The sequence below is a fragment of the Haliotis rubra genome, unplaced genomic scaffold, assembly GCF_003918875.1.
Source record: "Haliotis rubra isolate DU_JTF1 unplaced genomic scaffold, ASM391887v1 Scf84, whole genome shotgun sequence".
NCBI lineage: Eukaryota > Metazoa > Mollusca > Gastropoda > Lepetellida > Haliotidae > Haliotis > Haliotis rubra.
In genome coordinates this window covers 1,049,022-1,076,990 of record NW_025767568.1, presented here as the reverse complement: position 1 = coordinate 1,076,990, position 27,969 = coordinate 1,049,022, and the positions used below count along the sequence as shown (strand labels likewise).

The following is a 27,969-nucleotide window of genomic DNA, read 5'->3' as shown; positions in this document are numbered from 1 at the left end:
TAACTAAGTCCAATTTTGTCAAAAAAAATATTTAATATTATTATCCATTTATGCTTACTGTTTCCAAAATGTGTGTCGTTCAAAAGTAATTTAGACATGAGTAAGGATAATTTGGAAGATTTACCTAATTAGTATGGCACTGACCAGGTTCATTATAAGAGTTGGAGCACATTTTCTAATCCCTACATTGTTTTTGTATGCGAAATGGGATGTAGGCGAATTGAGATGTAGGAGAATAGAGACTAAACCATTCTAGCAATATTGCGGCGGGGGACACCAGAAATGGGCTTCACACATTGTACCCATTTGGGAAATTGAACCCGGACTTCAGCGTGACAAGCTACCCCACCGTCCCTACCTTGATGTGAAAAGGACACATGACTTACAACAGATGCAGCACTACCATGACTTTTTTGCGACAGGATCTACACTACCCGTGTCCAAAAGATGAAACCATTTGCTCCACAACCTAATACCTCTTCAGTTTAAGCCATGACTTAATCGGACAACTATCTGCTGAGGATGACAAGTGTAATATGTCAAATGAAATGCTCCAAACAGTATTAGTATCTCCTGAAGACAAAAAGCTGTGGATCCTTCTTCATCCAAGCACTGACGATGTCATAAAAGTCTCTTAACAGAATCATCTTGGAATGTGGTATTCAGAAATGGGCAGAGTGGTCCCAATCGATGATCATATATATTGGGAAGTTAAAAATATTTATATCCTGATGGCCAGAATGGTTAAAGACCTTTTCCCATTGGCAGTGAATATTGAAGAATAACAACATATCAAAACTGCATCTTGAAGTCTAGCTACCTGATAATTGCAAGTGAATTTCAACATCACAATAATTGAAACCAGGCCTGTCTATCCTCCTCCAGCAGAACATCCTTCTAAGCTTGGTCAAGTATCAATGTTTCACCAAGAGTTGCGTTGATTGGAGTTACTTAGACAGGCTGAAGAGGCCCACCTTTATTCTTTGGGATCGAGGTCTCTATACATTGTACAGCCACTTTAGATCGTCACCACAGTGAGCTGGTCATTATGTTGCTACGACAACAGTTTTAGGCACTTTGAGAGAGGTGATAATGATATGTTACATGAATGATGAAGAATTGTATAAATAAACAATGGACTGATTCTTATGTACATGCAGTATGTCTGTTTGCTGCTCAACATACTATAAATATGATATGTAGGACAACTTGTAGTGTGCTCATTCACTTCAAGATCTTGAAAATGTCTCATTTAGAGGCAGTTATGGTTCCATCGATGAAGTTTGTTTTCTGTCAGACATGTGCTAGTCAATGGGCATCATTAATGAAAAATAACAGCTGAAATGCCACTCCAATATGACAACCACTTAATGCCCCTTGAAAGTTGCTGCCGAAACACTCTGCCAACTAACTCGAACATTTTGGCATCATGGTCTGTGATATTAAGGAACATCTTTAACCAATCTTACAAGAGGGAAACTCATTTAACACGCCTGGATTCAATGTTCATGTCACACGTTGACGGAATCCAGATGGTCGAGAGACTGTAGTTCCATCACTTCCTTGTGCGAGGATTTGAGGAGTTTTGTGACCTTGGAGTTAGAGGTCACCACACCATTTGATTGGCAGACTGGCTTTACCTTTCTCAGTTTCATTTGTGATGCCTGCAATAGAAGAAGCATATGGTAAGTAGATGAGCATGATTGTATTGTAAGTCTTTCAAGTGTCTAGTAGGATTTGAGATTTATATTTATAGAATTTGTTCATCACAGTCAGACATATATAAATACAAAAACACACCCAAGCTCTCTCAAACACCAAGACACTTACCAAGGTACATGTACATTAACTCAAGGTGCTGCAATTTACCATCCATTGAGTGAGTGAGTGAGTTGAGTTTTACGCCGCACACAGCAATATTCCAGCTATATGGTGGCTGTCTGTAAATAAGTGTCTGGACCAGATAATCCAGTGATCAACAGCATGAGCATTGATCTGCGCAATTTGGAACCGATGACCTTTAAAGGGACGGTGAGGTAGCACAGCGGTTAAAGCATTTGCATGTTACGCCTATCACCCATTTTCGGTTCCCCAAATGGGTACAAAATGTGAAGCCCATGTCTGGTGTCTTCCGTGGTTATATTGCTTGAATATGCTAACACCAGTGTTGAATTACACTAAACTTGCCTGTCCTTCAAAACTTCATTGGAAAATATCCTTGTGATTATTATTCTATTTCAAATATCTTTTTTTTTCATAGTATTATTCAAAGCAACATTTCTGTTGTGTAACTATTGATATTTAAAACAATATTTCTAGAAGTGAAAATAGAAGTGAAAAAAAACCCCTTTCAATGGTAACAAGAAATCACTGCTAAGAGCAGAGCCAGTATATGATTCTGATCATGTGCCGGCCTGATTTCACTAAAATCCTTCCTTAATCACCAACCAGACTGAGGAAAGTGATATAGTGCAGACATTGAAAGAAAAGGTAACCCCATTTAAAAGTACAAAGGACTTTTGAAATGTTGGGTATATATACAGAAAGAAAACCCAATCATATCTGTAAAATAAAATAAACAAAAAATAAATAAACAAATAAAATAAAATAAAATAGTGCAACCAGTGTGGACACAGTTGTCTACACCTGATGTCACTATATACAGGGCACTGGTTCACAGAGCTATCTTAGAACTAGGACTGTCATGATGCACTAAGACTTGTAAAAATGTCGTAGTGCCAAGACCTATTTGTCAAAGAGTGCCCGAGTACAATAAGTCAGTTATTATAAATCTGATTAAAATAGGGACTTTTGCTCCGCTCTGATGGCCCTCTCTCAGGATCTGGGCATACCTTTACGTCGCCACGTGAATACTGAGTAAATGGAGACAGACAAATCAAAACCTCAGCTTTAATTAAAGAAAACCCATAAAGAATCTATACATATGCTTGATAGAACATAAATTCTGGTAATAAATTGCTATGGCACTCAGAAACAAAAATATGATACGGTGCCTAAATAATTTGCAATTGGAAATGAACTATCTTCGGTTGTTTTTTGTCTGAATGCTTTGCTCATTTCTATCAAGAATTTTGAATGTTCCTAAGGAGTTCCCACAGAGTGGTGTCATACCGGAGTGAATAATCTGGTCACTATACAATTATACATTTGTAGCTGCAGGAAACCAGGAGGTAATTGTACCAGAGGCCCACTATGTACAGACACACACACTACTAACATCTAGAGGGGGCAGACACTACAACAGCACAGGAGAGACAGGAGAGACATGCCAATTGGACCATGAGGTGCACCGTGGGTGCACTGCCAGAACAGTCAGCCATTGGACACTATCACTTGGAATCATCAACTCAAACATCTGGACACTATCACTTGGAATCATCAACTCAAAAATCTTAAGAAAATATTTAGACTATCATATAAAATATTTTCAAAAATGAAATATTCATAGATGAAATTAATAACTTTATTGATAACAATGTATGGTATTTTGCATTTAGTAATATCTCGATGTATCTTATAATATTATCAAGATGGATTGAAAATAAAATTAGATTAAACTCCAGATATTGCCTCAGATAAATCTACTCTACTTTAAAATATAAATTCTTAAATACTGATTTGAAATTAGTGTGACTGTCAACAAATTTCCATAGTTCAGCATTGGGTCCACAATAACATGGCTTGGCAAGTCTCCTACAGCAGATGATGACAGGAGAAGACGACATACACAGAAGCAGAAGAAAGAACAGTTACTGTCATGGATGACATAAACATCGGGGAGGGATGACATTCATCTGTTAGTGGTGACGGAATCACTAAAGGTACGACTAACCTTACTGTATACAAAACTGATATGTACCTTTGAATATAATCAGCTCCAGAACATCACATTGGTAGGGTCTACCAAACAGTTAAACTATTCAGAGTCTGTTTAGCACCACAATATAGAAATAGGTACTCATAATCTACTTTCGAGATTACATTAAATTTTCATACAGATATTTCAAAATATCCAATATATTTAAAGTTTAAAAGTCAACAAAAAGGTTAATGAGATGAGCAGTGACATAATCTTAGGTTATGAATTAATAACCATACATTATGAAAAAGGTCATACATATACTTCTAGAGATAATAAATTAAAATGTCCTTACTATGAAAATCATAAACAGAATTCATGGATTTTCATTGCCTACTTATAACAGGAAATACAGAGGTATTAAGGAGCTCAAGACAGCACACCACAAACATTGACTATACAACAGTATATAGGCAGGAAAGGACAGATCACTGCTACAAGACTTTTCAGAAATTCAAATGAGTCATAAAGATGGAATTAAGAGATAATTAATTTGATCATTTTAGAAACAATGTATATCTACTCTTAACTAAAATTATATTTACCCCTGACTGTCATAACTAGGGGCTACCTGGATGAGGAAATTTGTACATTTTTAACTTTACAAGCGACATATAGACATATGTAAAACTGACTTGACATACCCGCACATCTTCAGCTAAGAATAATGAAATGTATTAAAGCTGGTATAGTAGCACCTGAGTGCAATCTAAATCTAGTGCCTGTTCTCCATAGCAAAGCTACTGTCTACGCTGTATGGTGTAAACATGAGGTGAAGGAAGAAGTGCCAGACACAGGGGGCCAGACCAACTGTACCTCCAGACTCGGTTTAAAGAAAGGCCTTCTCTGCTGAACAGGTAAGAGATTCATACCTTCCCATTTCACACCTATGTCCATCTTTATAATGACTGGCTGTCCCAGTTTAACCTGATTACGCTTTGAGCATATCCCTGTGATGTGGAAAGGCGCGCTATAGAAATGGCCTATTATTGTTATATTATTATTACCATAGTGTCTCAAGTATATGTCTGAGGCTCTCATTACCGTAATGTCTATACTTTAAGTTGAGGGGCTCTAATCATAGTAATGTCTTAAATCTAATTCCCTGGCTCTAATTACCGTAATGTCTCAACTTAAATTCAAGGGGCTCTAATTACGGTTGGTAATATCTCATGTTAAATTCTAGCAGCTCTAACAAACCTATATCTCCTGTTCAATGATTCCAGGGGCTGTAATTCCCTTATTTATCAGAACATCAGGTGGATTAACCTACAGAAAAAGAAGCTGACAATCTCTGTTGATCTCTGCCTATCTTGCTCACTCCCAAGGGATCAAGCCAACCTGACTAGTGTAACTGCCTCCTCAAAAAAGTGTAGGAATTTAAGGTGATAAACAGTGAGGTGCCTCACATATCTGCGTATGTATTTAGTTGAGATCTGATGGATCATCAAACATCCCCAAAAGATTTTAGGGTGCTTTACAACTTTTGTACTTCTTTACTACAGACTTAAGGTTTCAGTAAACCCCTTGACCCATGTACGCCAGGAGTAGAATCTAGCGTCTGGACACCAGTCTCGTATTAGATTCTGACTATGCTGATGGAGAGAAGGCCTCTCTAAACATTGTCGGTTGGTCAGCCGGGAATCTGTGTCTGGCAGGTGAGAGTTGGATGACATAAGCTGACACATAGGAAACAGTTCACCAGGAGAGAGATAACGTTTACCTAGTCCTCTATAAGATTTGTTTGAGATATTGTCAATTTGCCAGAGCGCTTTGTAAAAGATATGGACATTTTGTCACTGTCTTCTTGTTCCTCCTATGGTGTAGATGGCAGCAGAGAAAGGAAAACATTGCATATTAAAATATATATGTATTAAAAAGGAATAAACTGAGATATAGATCTAATTTGAAACAAAAGATTGTTGTTTTAACTGATTGTCGTGAGAAATTAGGATCATCTATCATCCATGTGTAATTGACATACTCAGACTTTAGGTCAACTTTTGATATCTGCAGAAAATGTTTATCCTTAAAACTGTTCCTCTTCATCAAACCAGTTTCTACATGCCACTTCAAGAAGAAATTCTGATAATACTCAGTGACGCTACTTTTAATCACTTTGTCTATGTTTCATGGAAAGTATCATATTTGAACTTTGAATATGCTAAGTTATATATGCTATACATCAGCGTGCCATTCCGAGATTTAGCAATCGTAGTGCTGTAAGAGTTGTAAGTCAATGTTAAGCATGGCAGTTACGATTATCTGTTCGCCAGATAACTTTGTGGTTCTGCTGATTATCGCATGATATATCTGGTACATGTAAGATGAACATTACTTGTTATATAATATCATATACCGGTAGATAGATTCCAACATTGCAAACATTCCGGCAGTGTGTACGAGTGTGAACTGCAGCACGTACCTCCATCTCGGCGGGCTGCACCTTGAATGTGTCGTGCCACACCCTTAGGCAGATGTCGGGCAGGAGGGCTGTCACACACAACAGCAGGATGGCCAACCATGCCGTGCCACACGCTAACAGCGTCGTGAACACCTGTAGGAGATATGGGTGGTCCATGGCCCATGATCTGAAACACAGTAAAACAAGATGTTCTAACAACTTAATTTACAAACCTGGACCCTCACAAACAAAACGTTCATGGAGCTACAAATGATAAACGTTTCATGTCGTAAAGTCTCATGGATTGGGACCCAGATTCCCATATATTAAAGTATGAAAGAAAAATGAAAATGAAAAACAAAGTTTTATTCATTACTACTAGAAAAAGCAAAATGTTAAAAAAACAACACACACATTTATTGTCACTTTCGATGTCAATAAATTATTTGCAATAGTATAAGTAAATCCCGTTGAAGGTGTACTAGTATTTCAGTAATATTTCAGGTTATAACTGGTTCATGCATATCTCAGTAAGAGACTATGGTGCATGCCTGGTGTCTTGATGATGCTCTGACAGGTCTGTTTGAGACTCACCGACCACCATCCGAGAGCTTGAATACTGCTGAAAGTGGCACCAAACATCCTACCACCAGAACTACATTTAGTCTGCAAGCAACAAATTCTCACCAAACTGAGGTTTGGTGGCAGAGTGGGTAAAACATTCACTGATCACACCAAAGACCCGGGTTCGATTTCCCACATGGGTAAAATGTGTTAAGCCCATTTCTGGTGGGCAATATGTGATATTGTTGGAATATTGCTAAAACCACACTCCCTCTCTGCTCAATGCTATGAATACTTACGGCCAAAACACAAAGTTGTACACGATGACTACGAGGAAGAATCCAGCGAAAGTGATTCCAAAAGACAGCATGATGGGAACTGACCAGCAGTACGTCTCAAGGGCCAACTGAAGTAGACATCAGTAGTCTCACATCACAGAACACTACACCACCCCTCTCCTGACATTGTTACTCCGAACAGGTAAACAACTCCACGACCTCTAATTCTCTTTCTCCATAAACTTGGTTCATTATGTACACATTTCCACTATAAGCTACACTACAAAATAGATTGCCATATCCTTTAATTCAGTATCAGCGTGTTCATCATAAACATAGTTTACTCTGTATCAATCACTTTAAGAATGACAAATAATAAAGGGATTATGTCCCTGGTGTGTTTCCATAGCATACATATCAAGTATTTTGGATAAAACAAGTAGTATGTTCACCAAAGGTTCCCACAATACAATGTTTAACATACAGCAAGACGCTGAGAGAATACGGAAGGATAACAATATATGGGTGAGTGAGTTAATATTTAACGTCACATCGGCAATATTAACAATATATGGAGAGAAATAAAGAAGTTGTTCATCCATATATTGTCATCCTTCCTTAGTGCCCCAACTCCTGAATGCCTCTCAAAGAAGCTGAGAGATGAATGTGTTGATTACCTTGATATTGACAATAAACACACAGCACAGCACCATGACCGACCCGTAACTCCATATCCCCATACTCTGAAATGAAAACACAGCATGACGTGTTGCAGGGCCTCAATATTAAAGTAATATTCGTGATGGGTACACATTGCTAGTGTGACCTACAACAGATACTGATTACTATGGGCTGACACCTACCTTTCCTGAAGGCCACAGCGATACATCGTTGTTGAACAGAAGGTAGGTCCCGAAGAATATTACAACACTCTGCCAGAGTCCTACAACAAGAACAACAAGTATGCTGGGGCTCTGGTGGGTAGTGCAAGATGTATACATATTTTTTGTATTTTATTTTACATATATATTTTATAGTTATAGATGTACAAAACTGTTTGTCCATCGTCTGTTCACTGAGTCCGATCAACAGGGAACCAATTTAATCCCTGCTTACAAGTAACGGTTATGTGTTGTCAACTAATTCTGTCCCAGAATCACAGGGATCCTATTTAGTCCCTGCTTACAAGTAACAGTGGGGTGTTGTCAACTAATTCTGTCCCAGAATCACAGGGATCCTATTTAGTCCCTGCTTACAAGTAACAGTGGGGTGTTGTCAACTAATTCTGTCCCAGAATCACAGGGAACCAATTTAATCCCTGCTTACAAGTAACAGTGGGGTGTTGTCAACTCATTCTGTCCCAGAATCACAGGGAACCAATTTAATCCCTGCTTACAAGTAACAGTTATGTGTTGTCAACTAATTCTGTCCCAGAATCACAGGGATCCAATTTAGTCCCTGCTTACAAGTAACAGTGACGAGTTGTGAACTCATTCTGTCCCAGAATCACAGGGATCCAATTTAGTCCCTGCTTACAAGTAACAGTTATGTGTTGTCAACTAATTCTGTCCCAGAATCACAGGGATCCTATTTAGTCCCTGCTTACAATTAACAGTGACGAGTTGTGAACTCATTCTGTCCCAGAATCACAGGGATCCAATTTAGTCCCTGCTTACAAGTAACAGTTATGTGTTGTCAACTAATTCTATCCCAGAATCACAGGGATCCAATTTAGTCCCTGCTTACAATTAACAGTGACGAGTTGTGAACTCATTCTGTCCCAGAATCACAGGGATCCTATTTAGTCCCTGCTTACAAGTAACAGTTATGTGTTGTGAACTCATTCTGTCCCAGAATCACAGGTATCCAATTTAGTCCCTGCTTACAATTAACAGTGACGAGTTGTGAACTCATTCTGTCCCAGAATCACAGGTATCCAATTTAGTCCCTGCTTACAAGTAACAGTTATGTGTTGTGAACTAATTCTGTCCCAGAATCACAGGGATCAAATTTTGTATATGTAATACTTACCTAAACTATTCCACAACAGAAAGCGTCTCCAAGATAACTTTCTGTTTCTGGTAATCCTTCTGCAACACAAATATAAAGAAATAATGACAAAAGTTATGTGTGTTCAATGTCTTTTGTCACATTTATTTGTATTTTTTGTGTACTTTTCTCAATAAAATCAGCTCATAATGTTCGGCACTGCTAACCAAACATCTGAGGAAATCCTACAACACGACTCAAAGCAAACTGTTTTCAGAGAAATATTTAGAGATTGTGAGAAGCATAAGACTGACAGGGAGTTTAGTTTTACGCAGGCAATTACAGAAATGTGAAATGGGCTTCCACATTGAAGGTTGTCCAAGTATCACACTATACTTAACCACTAGGCTAAGGAATCAAACCCAGGTCAGAAATGTCCAGTGAAGGTTGTCATTTTCACACACTAGGAATCAAACACACTGACTTGTCATTTTCTAGGCCAACACACTGACTGACAGACAACTTCTGCTAAGTTAGTATTTGCAGTGGCTAGGCTGGGTAGCCAAGTGGTTAAAGAGTTCGCTCTTCAAGCCAAAGACCTGGGTTCCATTCCCCACATGGGTACAATGTGTGAAGCCCATTTCTGGTGTCCTGTCATATTGCTGGAACATTGCTAAAAGAATCGTAAAACCATACTCACTCACTAGTATTTGCAGTGTAACTGACCTGTACAGTTCTGGCCTATTGAGCAATGTGTCCTGAGAGAGGTGCTTCTCGAAGAGTCCGTAGATGAGAATAGGTAAAGATGTGAATGTGATGTTATACAACAGAAGGTACAAGGCTTCGTACACCGGCTGAAACAAGGCAAATATGTCCAAGTTACATCATTCAGTACTTTCCGTAGAGAGAAATGCAGAGAAACATACACCAGTGATCACCAGATTACCAGGGCTAAAGTATGGATCTCTGCACTGTAAGTTAGGTTTTGGACAAACTGGACATAATGTGACCACATATGCTTGTTTCACTTTGAAGTCTGAACATAAACAAGTCATTAATAATCAAGGCAGTAATAGCAGAAGCAGCAGTAGTTAGTTTCTAATGTAGGCAATGAGACATCTGTTATTTTGACAATCAGTAACATATGCTGGCTCACCTGTTCTGAGAAGGCTGAGAAGAATGTGTAATACAGCTGGCACGTGATGAAGGCTATATTCTGAAACAAAACCAAGTAGAGTTAGGAGTGAGTGAGTGAGTATGTTTAGTTTTACGCCGCACTCAGTAATATTCCAGCAGTCTGTAAATAACTGAGTCTGGACCAGACAATCCAGTGATCAACAGCATGAGCATTGATCTACGTAATTGGGATACGATGACATGTGTCAACCAAGTCAGCGAGCCTGACCACCCGATCCCGTTAGTCGCCATGTACGACAAGCATGGGTTACTGAAGATTAATATTCTAACCCGGACCGTCACGGGTCTTACACCTTGGAACACTTTGCTAATGCATAAAGCTTACCTTGGGAGATACATGTGCATGTGTGTACTCTTAAATGCATGAAGCTCTAGCACTTATCTTGGACTTACATTAAACTTTGAAACAATTTGTTCATGCACGCAGTTTGTTTTATGAAGGATTTCCATTTACACCTGGAAACAAAAGAGCAGCTTGTCAACAATGTACAAAGGACAATAACTTACTTTATAAAAGAAATACTGTACAAGGGTGGCGATACGAACGTAGAAGTAGTGCCCATGGATGAGGAAGGCTCGCATCAGGAACTTGAACTTGGCGAAGGCATAGTCAGAACTCCGCACTGCTTGTCTCCCTTCCTTTCCCATAATTCCTGCAACAGGAAGTGATCAGATTCATAAACAGATTCATATTCACTTTTCCAAGCATCAAATCAAACATAAACACTTCATCTTAGTGAAGTCATCAAAGGTTATTCAGTCAGCTGTGACCATGCATATGACATGAGGATCATCAAGATTGACTCGGAACTCGGCCACGTTAGATTGCAGCAAACAGGATACGGTCCACCATTTTGGTAGAAGTGCACAAGCTCCTTTCTAACAGTATGTAATCCTATCAACAAATGGCTGATGCTATGACTATCTTACCAATGCCGACATCAGCTTCTTGAATCATGCTGACATCGTTTGCTCCGTCACCGATGGCAGCCGTCACAGGTTTAGTGGGAGACATCTTGATCATCCGCACGACCTGATACAACAATACATATCCCATATTTAAGGATGCTCAATTCTGATTGTCTATGATAAGGTATTACATTTCAATTAATCCTTTTTGCAAAGAATACCCCCAAAACAAAACAAAACCATGGTGTGAATACATTGACGGCCAAAATATCCATTCATTACAAAAGGCTACTTACAACCAATATAAACTGAAACTGTAAATAATTACAAATCATTAATGGATGTTTTTGGTGATCATTTTGACATCTCAGGCCTTAAAAGTGACAGGTGGGACAATAGGTTTGATGTGATGACTACACTTAATGAAGGTATAGCGTTTGCATGACAATGATAATGTATATAAAACATAGAGAGAGTTTGTGTGTGAGATACCTGTGCCTTCTGTATGGGCGACATCCTACAGCAGAGTACGGCTACACAGTGTAGACACAGCTCCATCAGGATCCCCTCCAGCTCCGTAATCATCACAGACAGACTCTGGCCGTCGATGATCAGCACGTACTGCTGGTCCGGGACACTTTCAATCCTGTAATACAGGCAAACACCTCAGTCAACAGGTCAGAGTTATCTCTCAATCCTGTAATACAGGCAAACACCTCAGTCAGCAGGTCAGAGTTATCTCTCAATCCTGTAATACAGACAAACACCTCAGTCAGCAGGTCAGAGTTATCTCTCAATCCTGTAATTCAGGCAAACACCTCAGTCAGCAGGTCAACGTTATCTCTCAATCCTGTAATACAGACAAACACCTCAGTCAGCAGGTCAGAGTTATCTCTCAATCCTGTAATTCAGGCAAACACCTCAGTCAGCAGGTCAGAGTTATGTCTCAATCCTGTAATACAGGCAAACACCTCAGTCAGGAGGTCAACGTTATCTCTCAATCCTGTAATACAGACAAACACCTCAGTCAGCAGGTCAGAGTTATCTCTCAATCCTGTAATTCAGGCAAACACCTCAGTCAACAGGTCAGAGTTATCTCTCAATCCTGTAATACAGACAAACACCTCAGTCAGCAGGTCAGAGTTATCTCTCAATCCTGTAATTCAGGCAAACACCTCAGTCAGCAGGTCAGAGTTATCTCTCAATCCTGTAATACAGACAAACACCTCAGTCAGCAGGTCAGAGTTATCTCTCAATCCTGTAATTCAGGCAAACACCTCAGTCAGCAGGTCAGAGTTATGTCTCAATCCTGTAATACAGGCAAACACCTCAGTCAGGAGGTCAACGTTATCTCTCAATCCTGTAATACAGACAAACACCTCAGTCAGCAGGTCAGAGTTATCTCTCAATCCTGTAATACAGACAAACACCTCAGTCAGCAGGTCAGAGTTATCTCTCAATCCTGTAATTCAGGCAAACACCTCAGTCAGCAGGTCAGAGTTATCTCTCAATCCTGTAATACAGGCAAACACCTCAGTCAGGAGGTCAACGTTATCTCTCAATCCTGTAATACAGACAAACACCTCAGTCAGCAGGTCAGAGTTATCTCTCAATCCTGTAATACAGGCAAACACCTCAGTCAGCAGGTCAGAGTTATCTCTCAATCCTGTAATACAGGCAAACACCTCAGTCAGCAGGTCAGAGTTATCTCTCAATCCTGTAATTCAGGCAAACACCTCAGTCAGCAGGTCAGAGTTATGTCTCAATCCTGTAATACAGGCAAACACCTCAGTCAGGAGGTCAACGTTATCTCTCAATCCTGTAATACAGACAAACACCTCAGTCAGCAGGTCAGAGTTATCTCTCAATCCTGTAATTCAGGCAAACACCTCAGTCAGCAGGTCAGAGTTATCTCTCAATCCTGTAATACAGACAAACACCTCAGTCAGGAGGTCAGAGTTGTCTCTCAATCCTGTAATACAGGCAAACACCTCAGTCAGGAGGTCAGTTATCTCTCAATCCTGTAAGTCAGGCAAACACCTCCGTTTGCTGCCTGTTAGTTCAGTAATGCATGTTGGAATGACAGGAAAAGGGAAGCCGAGTAGGTCTGCCATTAGTTATTACTGTTTGAGGAGAAGGGAGGAAACTCTAATTCCCTCTAAACACCATGTTGTCACAGTGGCAAACATATATTCCAAGGTGAAGTGAGATGGTTTTCGACTGCAATATATATTTCAAAGAGCTGTCATTAGACGTTCCATATCCATTTTGAGGACTTTGGAAACTAGGCGCATTTGTGAGGGCATTAAAGTGTGTTGTCATTCCTTAATAGTAAATTGAAAGGGAGAATAGACACAGAACTGATTCCTCAAGTTCCCATTGCTGAAAGCTACATTTGTGTTGTTTTTCTTTTACACTAAACCTTTTTGATTGAAGTGGAGGAGAAAAATAATTTAAAAATAAATAAATTTCTTTTTGCAAAGCATTTCCCCACCTATATAAATCTGTAAAGTATGATAAAAAGAAGTGTACTCTTACTTTTGTATCTTACTATTATTAAAACCATAAGCGATTTTGAATGTCACAGTCTCACTGGACAAGTACCTCTAGCAGGCTTTACTGTCGCATCTGACTCTGTGAGTAATGTAATAACTCAGTGGGAAGTTTTACTGCCATGACATGACAGTGTATATATAACCAACTGGGTCAGGCGAACTAGTCAGTGGCAGCATGGGCACGGTCAGCTAGGCTGGGATGCAATCATCAAAGGTGAAGTGAGTGAATGGGTGAGTGAGTTTAGTTTTACGATGCTTTTAGAAATGGTCCAGCAATATCACAGCAGGGGGCATCAGGAATGGGCTTCACACATTGTACCTATGTGGGGAATCGAACCCAGTCCTTGGCGTGACAAGCGAACACTTTAACCACCAGGCTAGGTGATGGATGTGACTTACTGTCTCCTGTAGTGTTGTATCTTCAGTCTGCAGTCCTCACTCTTCGTCATCTTGGTCAGCTCCAACTCATTCATCTGAGCCTGGAAGTGACCTGCGGAGTGGCTGATGTTGACTGCTGTTTCCTGCTTGTCCCCCGTCAACACCCACACCTGTGTAACCATGGCAACACAACTATAGGTCACTCTACAACCATAAGATGTCACATAAATGAAATATTATGATTCTGTACTGAAATCATTTAATATCAGTTTACTTGACCATGAATGCGAAGACTCTGTTAAACAGTGCTATATTATCTGAACTATTACCCTGATTCTGAGCCAAGAAGAGAAAATCAAGTAAAAAAGCTTGATGCATATGGAGGTCACCTTAATGCCTGCCCTACGGAGAGACTGGATGGTCCGGGGGACGTCCTCCTGCAGCTTGTCCTCCACAGCTGTAGCGCCCAGCAGTTGGAAGTCCTGCTCAATCAGGTCGAACACTCTGTCCAGCTTTAGGATACAAACAAAGCACCTGTAGAAAGGGACTCAACACTAGGAGACAGGCCTATAGAACTAATACTCATTATTTTCAAAATATTATTTTTGTGCTAATTGCCATTTTCAGCAATATTTCAGTTTTGTAACGGTAGCCTGTTTTTGATATCATCTGGACCCGACAATCCTGTTATTGATATCATGGGTATGATGACACACACACACCAATCAAGGCACTGAGTCAGGGCCCTGTTTCAGAAAGCTATCGTAACACTACAACTATCGTAAGTCTACATTACACTATAGGAGGTATGACAGTCGTAGCGCTACGATATATTTGTGAAATGGGGCCCGGAATGGTTGCATTAATTACACTGACTGATTGAGTTTGGTTTTACGCCGCTTTTAGCAATATTCCAGCAACATCACGGCGGGGAACACCAGAAATGGGCTTCACACATTGTACCCATGTGGGGATTCGAACCCGGGTCTTCGGCGTGACGAGCCAACGCTTTAACAACTAGGCTACCCCACCGCCCCACATCAGTCACAACCAACATAGGTTGCCGGAGATGAATTTTAAGATAGGGTCCCATTCTCTCGTGGTTTGGCTGACCCTAGGACTTCTCTTCCATCCCATCCGAGCTTGTCATTACAAATTCCAACTCACTTTCTCTTCTCTGTTTTGAAGAGCTGTCCTAGCTTCATGGAGTTTTTCTTCAAAGACTTTGTATTCCTCCTCAGAAAGATCTCGTTTAACAACTGCAAGGGTTCTCAAACCAAGCTGAAAAAATAATTAGGGAATTTATTTCCTTAGCATCAAGACATTCTTCATTTTATGATGACAGCCGAGACAATAACACATTATCGAAAAATCCCTAATGGAGCAAGTCTATGTTTCCTCGCCTTCTGAATGCCCCAGCTCACTGGGGCTCCTTGTCAATTTAAATGGAATTATTTATATCAGGAATATTATACGTCTTCAGAGACTACACGTTAGTCTTTCTGCCACTGTTGTTTTAAGCTGAACTTTTTGCATCCACAACACTGGTTAGTTCTGTGTATGAACGAAGAAAGTAGCAAGCCCTGGTGCCAATCAAATATTGTCAACTCATGCTGATATATGTCATGTCATCTCCAATACGTCACTGAATACAATCTCTGGCTGACATTATTTTGAAAGACTGCTTTCACACAGCCATTCAAGAAAATGAGACAGAGAAAACTTTTGATGGTCAGTCCATGATGATATATAACTAAAACAAACATGTTTGAACAACTACGTAATCAGCTTACCACAGCATATTCATTCACATGCTTCTGTGCAATGTCTTTCTCCCCGATCTTCACCCGATCCAATATGGCGGACTCCGCTCCCTTGCACAGTAATACTATTTTATCTACAAAAAACAGATGAGCGAACATCACGGCATTCATTCGAAACTCATTTGCTGAGTGTAAATATGTCTGACAAAGGGGAATACATTGTAGTATGTATGCTCTCTGCTGTCAGTGTTCATGGATTCTGACAGGCAGTGGGGTAGCTTTGTGGTTTAGGTGTTTGGTCGTCACGCCAAAGACCCGGGTTCGATTCCCTACATGGACACTATGTGTGAAGCCCATTTCTGGTGTCCCAAGCCGTGATATTACTGGAATATTGCTAAATGTGGCGTAAAACCCAACTCACTCACTCATGGACTCAGAGATGGAAATCTGACATTTTGTGTCACAAGACATTTACTTTAACTTTACAAATATACATTTACAGGCAGCTGGGACAGCAGGATAATGCAAACTTCAAAGTAAATCAGCATTCTTTTCATGCCCTTCTAGTCAATGGACACTGACCAAGATGAAGATGAAGAGTTCGGAAAAAGGTGATATACACTACCCAAGTCACAAAAACACGTCAAGTCAATCCACATAATTTGATTGGCTAAACAAACACTATATTTCATTAATTCTTCCAGAAATATATATACCTTGTTCACTCTGGAGGATCACACTCATTCTTTTGCGGGTTGGATCAAAATCTAAAACTTGTAAAACCCTGTAACGCCTCATTTCCTTATTTAACGTGATTTCCATGCAGTCGTCATGGATACCATGGTAGATAATACCGTGTCTGAAACAAACACATGTAAACTGTTGAAATTACTTTTTATAACATATATATGCTAAGTGTGTGACATGGGAAAAAAATTAAAAAACAACTTCAACAAAGAACTAGCTGTCAAGATGAATCTGAATGCAGATCTTCAGTCTCTCTGACATGTTAGTTCCGCTTTTGATTCATTTCTGCAATTGAGAGTTTGCAAACACGGAATTCTGTTGTGTTGCTGAATCTTGTCATACACAGACTTTACAACACTTATAGTAGTTTTTAAATTAAATTGACCCGTGCAGGTCCGGGTTAGAATAATGATCTTCAGTAACCCATGCTTGTCGTAAGAGGCGACTAACGGGATCGGGTGGTCAGGCTCGCTGGCTTGGTTGACACATGTCATCGGTTCCCAATTGCACAGATCGATGCTCATGCTGTTGATCACTGGATTGTCTGGTCCAGACTCGCTTATTTACAGACCGCCGTCATACAGCTGGAATATTGCTGAGTGGGGCGTAAAAATAAACTCACTCACTCACTCGTTTAAATTAAATGAAAGCAGTATTACTTGACATTTTACGTTAATGTTTTACAATAAAAATTAGAGTGTTCCTATGTTTATGATGGTATTTTTTCTAGTTGTTTACACTTAACCACAGGGGCTTAAACGCTAAAAACTGCCATCAAGGTATATACTGTCATTGACAAGGTCTTAGTACTATATAAAAGGAGAGTTCGTACTAAGACCCCGAGTGACAGTATATACCTTGATGGCAGTTTTTAGAGTTACAAGCCTCTGTACACTTAACAGTATACACTATCAGTACTATTTATAATAGCTGTACATTTTTCATCTCAGCACACTCTCTAAAACCTTACCTCACACTTGTGAGTTAAGTTCAACCAAATGCACAGTAACCTTCTCTGTCTTTGATAGTCAAAACACATTATGACAACCTGACAAAGGTTACATCTTCTCACCTGCTGCAGGCTTCTACAAAAGCCTTCTCATCAGGAGATGATGCCTGATACAGGTATTCATCCCCGGTGTCGCTATACATGCTGGAAGCAGCCCCGCCCTCCACGTCTACCCCGGACCCCGCCTTGCGGTCAACTCGTACTGTGTGACATAAAGCCAGCACCATGAAGAACTCCTCCACCTCTCCCTGAAATACGGAAGTCATGACAACGACATTAGAATCTTTGTCGAAACGTCGCCTATACAGAATAAAGAAGTTGTATGTCCATAAAAATTGTAATTATTCAACATTAATGAGTGAGTGAGTGAGTTTTACGCTGCTTTTGGTAATATTCTAGAAATATCATGGCAGGGGACACCAGAAATGGGCTTCACACATTGTACCCATGTGGGGAATCAAACGCCAGTCTTCAGAAAACACTTTAACCACTAGGCTACCCCACCACCATGACAAGATAAATAATGATAATAAAAAAAAAAGTCATAAAAATACTAGAATCAAATGGCCCTTAACTTCTTTTGAGTGGTATATGGTATTAAAACACCTGACAGCTTGACCTAGATTCTATATTCAAGGCAGCAATGGTGCAGACAAAACATCCATCATTCACCAGAAATAAGAAGATGAATACACAGCAAGGGTTCACCACAGTAGAGTGGCAACTTACTGAAAGACTATGGATGACTTGAGGTTGTCCGTCTTGACTCCGGTGATAAAGCTGACCTCCGACCTCTTCATACTGGACACCATTAATAGAACATTGCCGAAACTGCATGTAGTTCTCCGTGAGAGTCCCTGTCTTGTCTGTGAACAAGAACTCCACCTGGTGAACAAAAGAAGAACAAAAGGAGTAAGTTACGATCACCATGATCGACTGTTTACTGTTAAACATTTTTTTATTTCTAAAGTCATTTCAGATTGTTAAGAAACAGTATATTTTACAACTTTACAATACATGATGATCAATGGTAGAACATTGATTTAGCGTTGGAAACAGATCCATGGTTGCAGCAAGATCAATGGTAGAACATTGATTTAGCGTTGGAAACAGATCCATGGTTGCAGCAAGATCAATGGTAGAACATTGATCTATCATTCAAACAGAACCGTGGTTGGAATGAGATCAGTGATGGAACATAGATCCATTGTTGGTCACAGATCTACCAAGATCAGTGGTAGAACATTGATCTATCATTCAAACAGATCCGTGGTTGGGATGAGATCAGTGGTGGAACATAGATCCATTGTTGGTCACAGATCTACCCAGATCAATGGGTGCAACACAGATTCTAAGTAAGGCTTAGATTTACTTTAGAACTGCAAGGAAAGAACTTGCTCCTTATTCACATAAAATATTTGAGACAAGTGGATGTAATACCGTATGGATTCTCAAATACTCAAAGATTTTGCTTGACTTATTACAGTCTCAGAAAAGAACCAAGTTCATTTAGATCACAACATTTCGACTTTTTTCTACTTTGAACACCATTGTTCCACAAGACAAACGTAACAGAAGCAATTCATTCACTGATCCATGGAGAAAATAAAACATGACATGATGCATGTCCTCGTTAATAACATCTTTGTAAAAAATGAGGGTAAGACTTTTCAGACAAGAAGACACTTTAGAACTGAAATTTCTACAGTAAGATTAAGATCAACAACAAACTCTGAGAACTGTAACATATTTCCTATACAGTATGAAGGGGCACTGACTTACTTACCTGGCCTAATTCTTCGTTAAGATCAGAGGTGTTAGCTTTTGCTGGCTCATTCGTAGCTTCGTCATACATCAACATGTCCCAGCCAAAATACATGGACCCAACAAACTTCTGGACTTCTGTAATACAGAGACATCAAGAGGGTAATAATGGAGAGTGAGTGAGTGAGTGAGTGAATGAGTGAGTTGATTTTCCAACACAGAATGTATTTTTTTTAAATCTTAATAATGCAGTTATGGTAGAATGGAGATAAACATACAGTGTTGGAAAATCAGAGGTATATACGAAAATTATAATAGCTCTTAATTTTGTACTGACTGACTGACTGAGTTTAGTTTTACGCCGCTTTTAGCAATATTCCAGCAATATCACGGCGGGGGACACCAGAAATGGGCTTAACACATTGTGCCCATGTGGGGAATCGAACCCGGGTCTTCGGCGTGACGAGCCAACGCTTTAACCACTAGGCTACCCCACCGCCCCTCTTAATTTTGTATTTAAATCCTCACGCTATGCTATTATGATTTCGTTATATACCTCTGATTTTCCAACACAGTATGTTTATCTCCTAATTAGAGAAAGCGCCCACTTTAAACAGGCTGTTGAATCTATGCCAATGTTGTTTAGAGCAGCTTGTGACAACACCAAGAACAGACATTGCACTTTGTTGCAAAAATATTTTGATCCACAATCTGCACATGGTATTACCTCCCGCCTCCCATGATTTGATCAATCTTAAGGAAGTGATGGATATCAAATTATGTGTCAAATAGGGTTTAACACCTTGTTCAAAGTAACTGCACTTACAAAGTTGACATGCAAGAATATGTGTATTGGCTGCTTAAACTACTCAGGAAAAATGCTGGTTCTATTGTGCTCGCCATCTCAGATACCATGCCTCATGTTAATAAGGAAACCCTTCACAACTTCAAGCTTACCAGTCACTTTTATCCCTAAAATGCCGAGCATCATGATGGTAGAAATATATATACCATCTCTTAGTATGACACAGCCTGTGATCAAACCACCTAGCTTCCCCTCTCTGACAGGTGCTCTATCAACTAGGATAGAGAGGTGTTCGATAAACACACAAAACTGACATAAATACACAAACTGACAACCACAAGCATCATCCTGATTCATGATGAATTGCACAGCCAATTTTCTAACATGGCACACAAGTTGACATATTGAAAATTCAGTAAAGAATATCGCAAATTGCTTTAGCACACTAAATTATTAAAGCTTGATGTGACATGTACACCACTCTGTCACAAAAACAACCCAGAATAGCAAGGAATGCTGAGCAAAGTCTCTGAGGAACAGTCTCCATGGCGATTTGGCCTCACATTCCCAAGAACCAAGAAATGCATCCTCTTTAATATTTAATAATACCATACTATTTGTCAAAGAGAAAACAACCAGATCTTTCAATCTGCATCTACAGTCGGTGACAATTCCCTTATTCCAGATTTCATATTTCCATATTCATGTTGATAAAGTTCTAACAAATGCCATGGATAATTAAAAAGAACTTTTCACAGATAAAGGCCAATATAGAGGAAGAGACTTTCACGCTTATTTTCACATTATTGAATTTAATGCAATTCTAAAATACCTCAGGAATAAAGAAATTAATTAAAAAATAAAATAAATTCACCGATTTGCCTGACAAGGACTCATATCTTGGAATCCCAGGTAAATAAGGAGACAAGATTATCAATAATTTCCCACACCTTTGCATATGTACAAAACATCACGCAATGAAGCCTATGTGTCCTAGAACTGAAGACACCAATCAAATTAGTGTCAATGGACCTGAAATTTCTGAGCACATTTAATGTAAACAAACCCTTCTAAAATAAAGAAAGAAAGAGAATTGTGTTTGTTAATAGAAGACACCTTCCCTCAATGATTTGTTGCCATGGAAAGGCCTTAGTGCAGCACTCTCCTAAAGTATATTTTGTGTTTCATGGAAACGCAATGAAAAATGCATGTGTGTGTTATAGGAGAGAGGAAGAATTTCTTACCAATAGTGACATAGAGTGATATAGGTACAATGTAGTTTAACAGCACCATGAAAGCAAGGAAATCTTCTATCACATGCATTGCCTGAAAAGAAAAAGGAAAGTACAGAGGCTGAAACTTCAAGATCCACCTCAACACGCAATTATAAACATTACACACCACTAAGGTGCAATTATAAACATTAAACACCACTAAGGTGCAATTATAAACATTACACACCACTAAGGTGCAGTTATAAACATTACACACCACTAAGGTGCAATTATAAACATTACACACCACTAAGGTGCAATTATAAACATTACACACCACTCAGGTGCAATTATAAACATTACACACCACTCAGGTGCAATTATAAACATTACACACCACTCAGGTGCAATTATAAACATTACACACCACTAAGGTGCAATTATAAACATTACACACCACTAAGGTGCAATTATAAACATTACACACCACTAAGGTGCAATTATAAACATTACACACCACTAAGGTGCAATTATAAACATTACACACCACTCAGGTGCAATTATAAAAACATTACACACCACTATAGTGCCAATTATACTAAACATTACACAATTATAGTATTACACACCACTAAGGTGCAATTATAGTACTAAACATTACACACCACTAAGGTGCAATTATAGTACTAAACATTACACACCACTAAGGTGCAATTATAGTACTAAACATTACACACCACTAAGGTGCAATTATAGTACTAAACATTACACACCACTAAGGCTCAATTATAGTACTAAACATTACACACCACTAAGGTGAGGTGCAATGAACTGCATAGTTTGCTAATGATCAATTCAGCTGTACTGCTCTAAACATGGTACGTAAAATGGTAGATGTACTGCTCTAAACATGGTACGTAACGGTAGGTGTACTGCTCTAAACATGGTACATAATGGTAGATGTACTGCTCTAAACATGGTACATATTGGTAGATGTACTGCTCTAAACATGGTACATAATGGTAGATGTACTGCTCTAAACATGGTACATAATGGTAGATGTACTGCTCTAAACATGGTACGTAATGATAGGTGTACTGCTCTAAACATGGTACATAATGGTAGATGTACTGCTCTAAACATGGTACGTAATGGTAGATGTACTGCTCTAAACATGGTACGTAATGGTAGATGTATTGCTCTAAACATTGTACGTAATGGCAGATGTACTGCTCTAAACATGGTATGTAATGATAGGTGTACTGCTCTAAACATGGTACATAATGGTAGATGTACTGCTCTCAACATGGTACGTAATGGTAGATGTATTGCTCTAAACATGGTACGTAATGGTAGGTGTACTGCTCTAAACATGGTACATAATGGCAGATGTACTTCTCAAAGTAGGCTATGTAACTCTACTGCTCTAAGTATATTAGTGTACTCACAGTGGGGTCATCCTTCCTTGGGGGGATGTACCAGGCCAGGGGGTACGTGGCTGTGTACCAATACTTGAGGCCAGTCAACAGTATACACTCAAACAACAGAACAAGTAGGAACACTATCAGAAACGTGTTCATCGCCCTGAAACAAACACAAATGCCCCAGTAAGTATTTATCATAACTGGACACAAGACCTTGCTGTACCGGTATATTACAGCTATCCGTGTGTGTGTGTGTGCACTCAAAAGTATTCTAGCTATTTAATGGTGGCATGCTTTTAGTCATGTCTGGATTCGACAATCCCCTGAATAAATGAATATTGTAAGCAAAGTCAGGCTATTATGACATGCAATCAACTCAGAATGACCCAATCCTTCTGGTCACCACTTTACATATTTACAGTGTGCACAACTTCTTGTACGTTCACACTGAAATCAATTAAAACATATTGAAGCAGGGCTTCATGAGATGACGTACCTTTCTACTCTGGAGAATTTGGCTTGTTTGAACTTGGAATTGAGGGCCATCTTAGTCTCCTGGCCTGTATATATTGCACAACCTGAAACAGACAACATCAGTTGTACATTGTGGATAGGATGTTACCGGTAAATGTTTGCAGCTACTACACAACAAACATGTTCGTTTACAACCCTATTACTCACAACCACCTTCTATGAACGGTATCAACCATTTCATCATAGAAATGCATGATTGAACATGGTAGGTGATCGTGGGTTTGATCATATTGGCCCAGATCAGATGTGAGGTCTGTCACTCTGAACCAATGCTGTAGTTTTCATCCAAGAGACAAAATCAGCACCACTATTGACTCTCCTTCCACATCCATTTGACCTGCTGTGACATAACTACTGTTCACAACAGAGTAAAACCCTATATACAAAATATATTTAATCTAATTTTAAATAACCATACATTCATCCAACCACCCATCCATCTGTCCATCCATCCACTCATACACCCATCCATCCACCTGACCACTAACCAGTTCATCCATCCATCTATCCATTCATCCACCTGACTATAACCCATCCATCCATCCGACCATACCCCCCCCCCCATCCATCCATGCACTAATCCATCAACCTGACCACTAATCCATCCACCCACTCATGCACTAATCCGTCCACCTGACAACTAACCCATCCACCCACTCATGCACTAACCCATCCACCCGCTCATGCACTAATCCATCCACCTGACCACTAACCCATCCACCCACTCATGCACTAATCCATCCACCCGCTCATGCACTAATCCATCCACCTGACCACTAACCCATCCACCCACTCATGCACTAACCCATCCACCTGACCACTAACCCATCCACCCACTCATGCACTAACCCATTCACCCACTCATGCACTAACCCATCCACCCACTCATGCACTAATCCATCCACCTGACCACTAACCCATCCACCCACTCATGCACTAATCCATCCACCCGCTCATGCACTAATCCATCCACCTGACCACTAACCCATTCACCCACTCATGCACTAACCCATCCACCCGCTTATGCACTAATCCATGCACCTGACCACTAACCCATCCACCCACTCATGCACTAACCCATCCACCCACTCATGCACTAACCCATCCACCCACTCATGCACTAATCCATCCACCTGACCACTAACCCATCCACCCACTCATGCACTAATCCATCCACCTGACCACTAACCCATCCACCCACTCATGCACTAACCCATCCACCCACTCATGCACTAATCCATCCACCTAACCACTAATCCATCCACCTGACCACTAACCCATCCACCCATCCATCCACTCATGTACTAATCCATCCATCTGACCACTAACCCATCCACCCATCCATCCACTCATGCACTAATCCATCAACCTGACCACTAACCCATCCATCCACTAATGCACTAATCCATCCACCTGACCACTAACCCATCCATCCACTCATGCACTAATCCGTCCACCTGACCACTAACCCATCCACCCATCCATCCACTCATGCACTAATCCATCCACCTGACCACTAACCCATCCACCCACTCATGCACTAATCCATCCACCTGACCACTAACCCATCCATCCACTAACCCATCCATCCACTCATGCACTAATCCATCCCGCTGACCACTAACCCATCGACTCATGCACTAATTCATCCACCTGACCACTAACCCATCCATCCACTCATGCACTAATCCATCCACCTGACCACTAACCCATCCACCCATCCATCCACTCATGCACTAATCCATCCACGTGACCACTAACCCATCCACCCATCCATCCACCCACTCATGCACTAATCTGTCCACCTGACCACTAACCCATCAACCAATCCATCCACTCATGCACTAATCAATCCACCTGACCACTAACCCATCCACCCACTCATGCACTAATCCATCCACCTGACCACTAACCCATCCATCCATCCACCTGACCACTAACCCATCCATCCATCCACCTGATCATAACTCATCTACCCATCCATCTATCCATTCATCCATCCATTCATTCATCCAACCATCCATGATATTTCGGTTACTCCCATATATGCACGCTGCCATGACAGGAATTCCAGCAGAGAAAGCCAACTTGGTTACTCAGCCATTATGAATACAAGCACCAAGATCCAGAGTCTATACAATGTATCTGTACATTGACCTACTAGCCCCATACTGCATGATTTATTAGTTATTCTGATTCACACCTGGAAGATCAATAAGATGTCGAGACCATGTTCCATCATCTGTGACAGAGTTGTAATGGGCCATCTCTGGTCCTTGGGCATCAACAAAAGTGAGCACATCCACAAACATGACAATATTACAAAACTTCCAAGGTGCTTCTTTAAAGTTCATGGTTCGTGGATTTGCTGACTGCAAATGTCACAATCACAGACCATGAAGATTTCTCCCTTTCATTCTACAGCCGCCATATAGCAGGAATATTGCTGAGTGTGGCGTACAACTAAACTCACTCACTCACTTCTACAGTGTGTTATTGAGGTTTGGCTTGGTTACTGTTTGTGATTTCCTCATGTGTTGTGTCACCATACTGTTCGACTGAAAGTCTACTTCCTTTATGGGTCCTGAGAAGTACACGATATGACACAATTCAGCATTTGTATCAGCTAGTTGAGTGAGTATAGTATTACGCCGCTTTTAGCATCATTCCAGCAATATCATGGTGGGACACAACAGAAATGGGCTTCACACATCGTACCCATGTGACAAATCGAACCCGATTTCTTCAGCATGACAAACGGACGCTTTAACCACTCAGCTACCCCACCGCTAGCAGTATAGACCTGACTGAGAGTTACTTTCACTGATCATACCTTGTTGACGTTTCGACATTGACTTACTGACCACACACGATTTGAAACCAGACGTTTCAAAAGGTGGGAGCGGCCCCAGCAGAAGAAGCAAACATGTGTTTTCAGTGCTTTTGTAATGCTGAGAAACGCAGGGATTGAAAATTAACAACAAATTAGGGGATTAAGGGAAGCACCAGAAGTACCGGTAGTTCATTTGGTCAATTTGACACAAACATTGTTCCCATCATTTGGACTTTACTCTCTGCCACTATGAAACACACACACAATAACTACCCTAGCCAATCAGGATGAAAGAAACAGTGTAAACTATAACGTCTGTAATTATTTGATTGTGACATCATGTCAACTGATGATGTTACAATGGTCTGGAAGCATGATCGTATGGGCTGAAGCCTAGTGGTTAAAGCAGAGTCAATCCGAAGACCCGGGTTCGATTCTCCACATAATGGTACAATGTGTGAAGCCCATTTCTGGCATCCCCCCAAGTGATACTGCTGGAATATTGGTAAAGGCGGAGTAAAAACTAAACTGACTCACTCATAGTAGTAATATCTCCTTAGAGAAGTCACCTGATCTCATTCAGCAACATCAAGTTCCAGTAAGCCAGTTTTGGATGATACATCTGATAACATGTACCAGCTACTGCAACACACACTGTATCATGACACTTTAACAATAGCTCAGTCCTTCAACACCAAATTCTGGGTCAGTACTCACCATAGATATAGGGAGTATTTTTCAACCTTGCACCACGTAGGAGAACATTTTCAGGTCCTAAAGGTTTGACATGGCCCCCTCCAGTGGCCTTGAATATGTTGATCCTGCCAATAAACCTGTACAAGTCCGGGATGGGTTGCTGACACTCGATGCTGGCTTCCAGGTCATGGAGATCCTGCTCCTTCTGGTATTTCCGGGTGTCCTGCACGCACATGTGAGTCTGAAAGAACAGAACAACAATAAACAATTCTCGCTAGTGTGCAGTCCTAGAAAGTGTTGTTCAAGTCAGTTAAAAACACTTCTTTCTCAGGAAGCTACTCAAAAGTAAGCATGGTGATGACTGACTGACCGAGTTTGGTTTTAGGCCGCTTTTAGCAATATTCCAGCAATATCACGGCGGGGGACACCAGAAATGGGTTTCACACATTGAAACCCATGTGGGGATTCGAACCCGGGTCTTTGGCGTGATGAGCCAACGCTTTAACCACTAGGCTGCCTCACCGCCCCAGCATGGTGATGACTGACTGACTGAGTTTAGTTTTACGCCGCTTTTAGCAATATTCCAGCAATATCACGGCGGGGGACACCAGAAATGGGCTTAACACATTGTGCCCATGTGGGGAATCGAACCCGGGCCTTCGGCGTGACGAGCCAACGCTTTAACCACTAGGCTGCCTCACCGCCCCAGCATGGTGATGAAGGGGTCCAACATATTATAATTGGGTAAATAACACCTGGCCCAACGAGGATGTCACTGATGAACTTTAACTGATGGTGAGTAGTCGTAGTTAAGAAAAATTCTTTATGGTCAAGAAATCACTGGTCAAGCATCTTCATGCTTCAAAATAATATGAATAACAATATCTTTTGGGGATATACTTATATTGCATAATTTGCAAATTGCATGTTTCCTGTATACCATACTCAAACTATCATTACCATGAAGAAGCAGTATGGCAGGGTTCCTGAGAACAACATTTAGCAAAGATACTAATTTCACAGTTC

General features: G+C 40.4%; 1 protein-coding gene across 6 annotated transcripts in view; it reads right to left on the bottom strand.

Annotated features, from left to right (window-relative positions):
- Positions 1-659: 659 nt before the first annotated feature.
- LOC124262443 (phospholipid-transporting ATPase IF-like) overlaps positions 660-27,969 on the bottom strand; it is a 126,826-nt gene continuing 99,516 nt past the window's right edge. For 5 of the 6 annotated variants that reach the window (XM_046696928.1, XM_046696927.1, XM_046696930.1 and 2 more), the window contains 23 exons: positions 26,965-27,184; positions 23,377-23,458; positions 22,905-23,040; positions 21,487-21,568; positions 19,460-19,575; positions 18,403-18,558; positions 17,737-17,921; positions 16,634-16,776; positions 15,948-16,051; positions 15,322-15,435; positions 14,544-14,666; positions 14,176-14,324; positions 11,714-11,867; positions 11,243-11,345; positions 10,820-10,965; positions 10,272-10,331; positions 9,842-9,969; positions 9,158-9,216; positions 7,990-8,069; positions 7,804-7,869; positions 7,148-7,254; positions 6,306-6,471; positions 660-1,664 (listed from right to left, as the gene is read on the bottom strand). In XM_046696928.1, the coding sequence (XP_046552884.1) occupies positions 1,512-1,664; positions 6,306-6,471; positions 7,148-7,254; positions 7,804-7,869; positions 7,990-8,069; positions 9,158-9,216; positions 9,842-9,969; positions 10,272-10,331; positions 10,820-10,965; positions 11,243-11,345; positions 11,714-11,867; positions 14,176-14,324; positions 14,544-14,666; positions 15,322-15,435; positions 15,948-16,051; positions 16,634-16,776; positions 17,737-17,921; positions 18,403-18,558; positions 19,460-19,575; positions 21,487-21,568; positions 22,905-23,040; positions 23,377-23,458; positions 26,965-27,184 (2,832 nt within the window). In that variant the 3' untranslated portion in view covers positions 660-1,511. Of the gene's footprint in view, positions 1,665-5,603; positions 5,697-6,305; positions 6,472-7,147; positions 7,255-7,803; positions 7,870-7,989; positions 8,070-9,157; positions 9,217-9,841; positions 9,970-10,271; positions 10,332-10,819; positions 10,966-11,242; positions 11,346-11,713; positions 11,868-14,175; positions 14,325-14,543; positions 14,667-15,321; positions 15,436-15,947; positions 16,052-16,633; positions 16,777-17,736; positions 17,922-18,402; positions 18,559-19,459; positions 19,576-21,486; positions 21,569-22,904; positions 23,041-23,376; positions 23,459-26,964; positions 27,185-27,969 lie in introns of all 6 variants that reach the window. The other variant, XM_046696929.1, reaches the window with a different exon arrangement.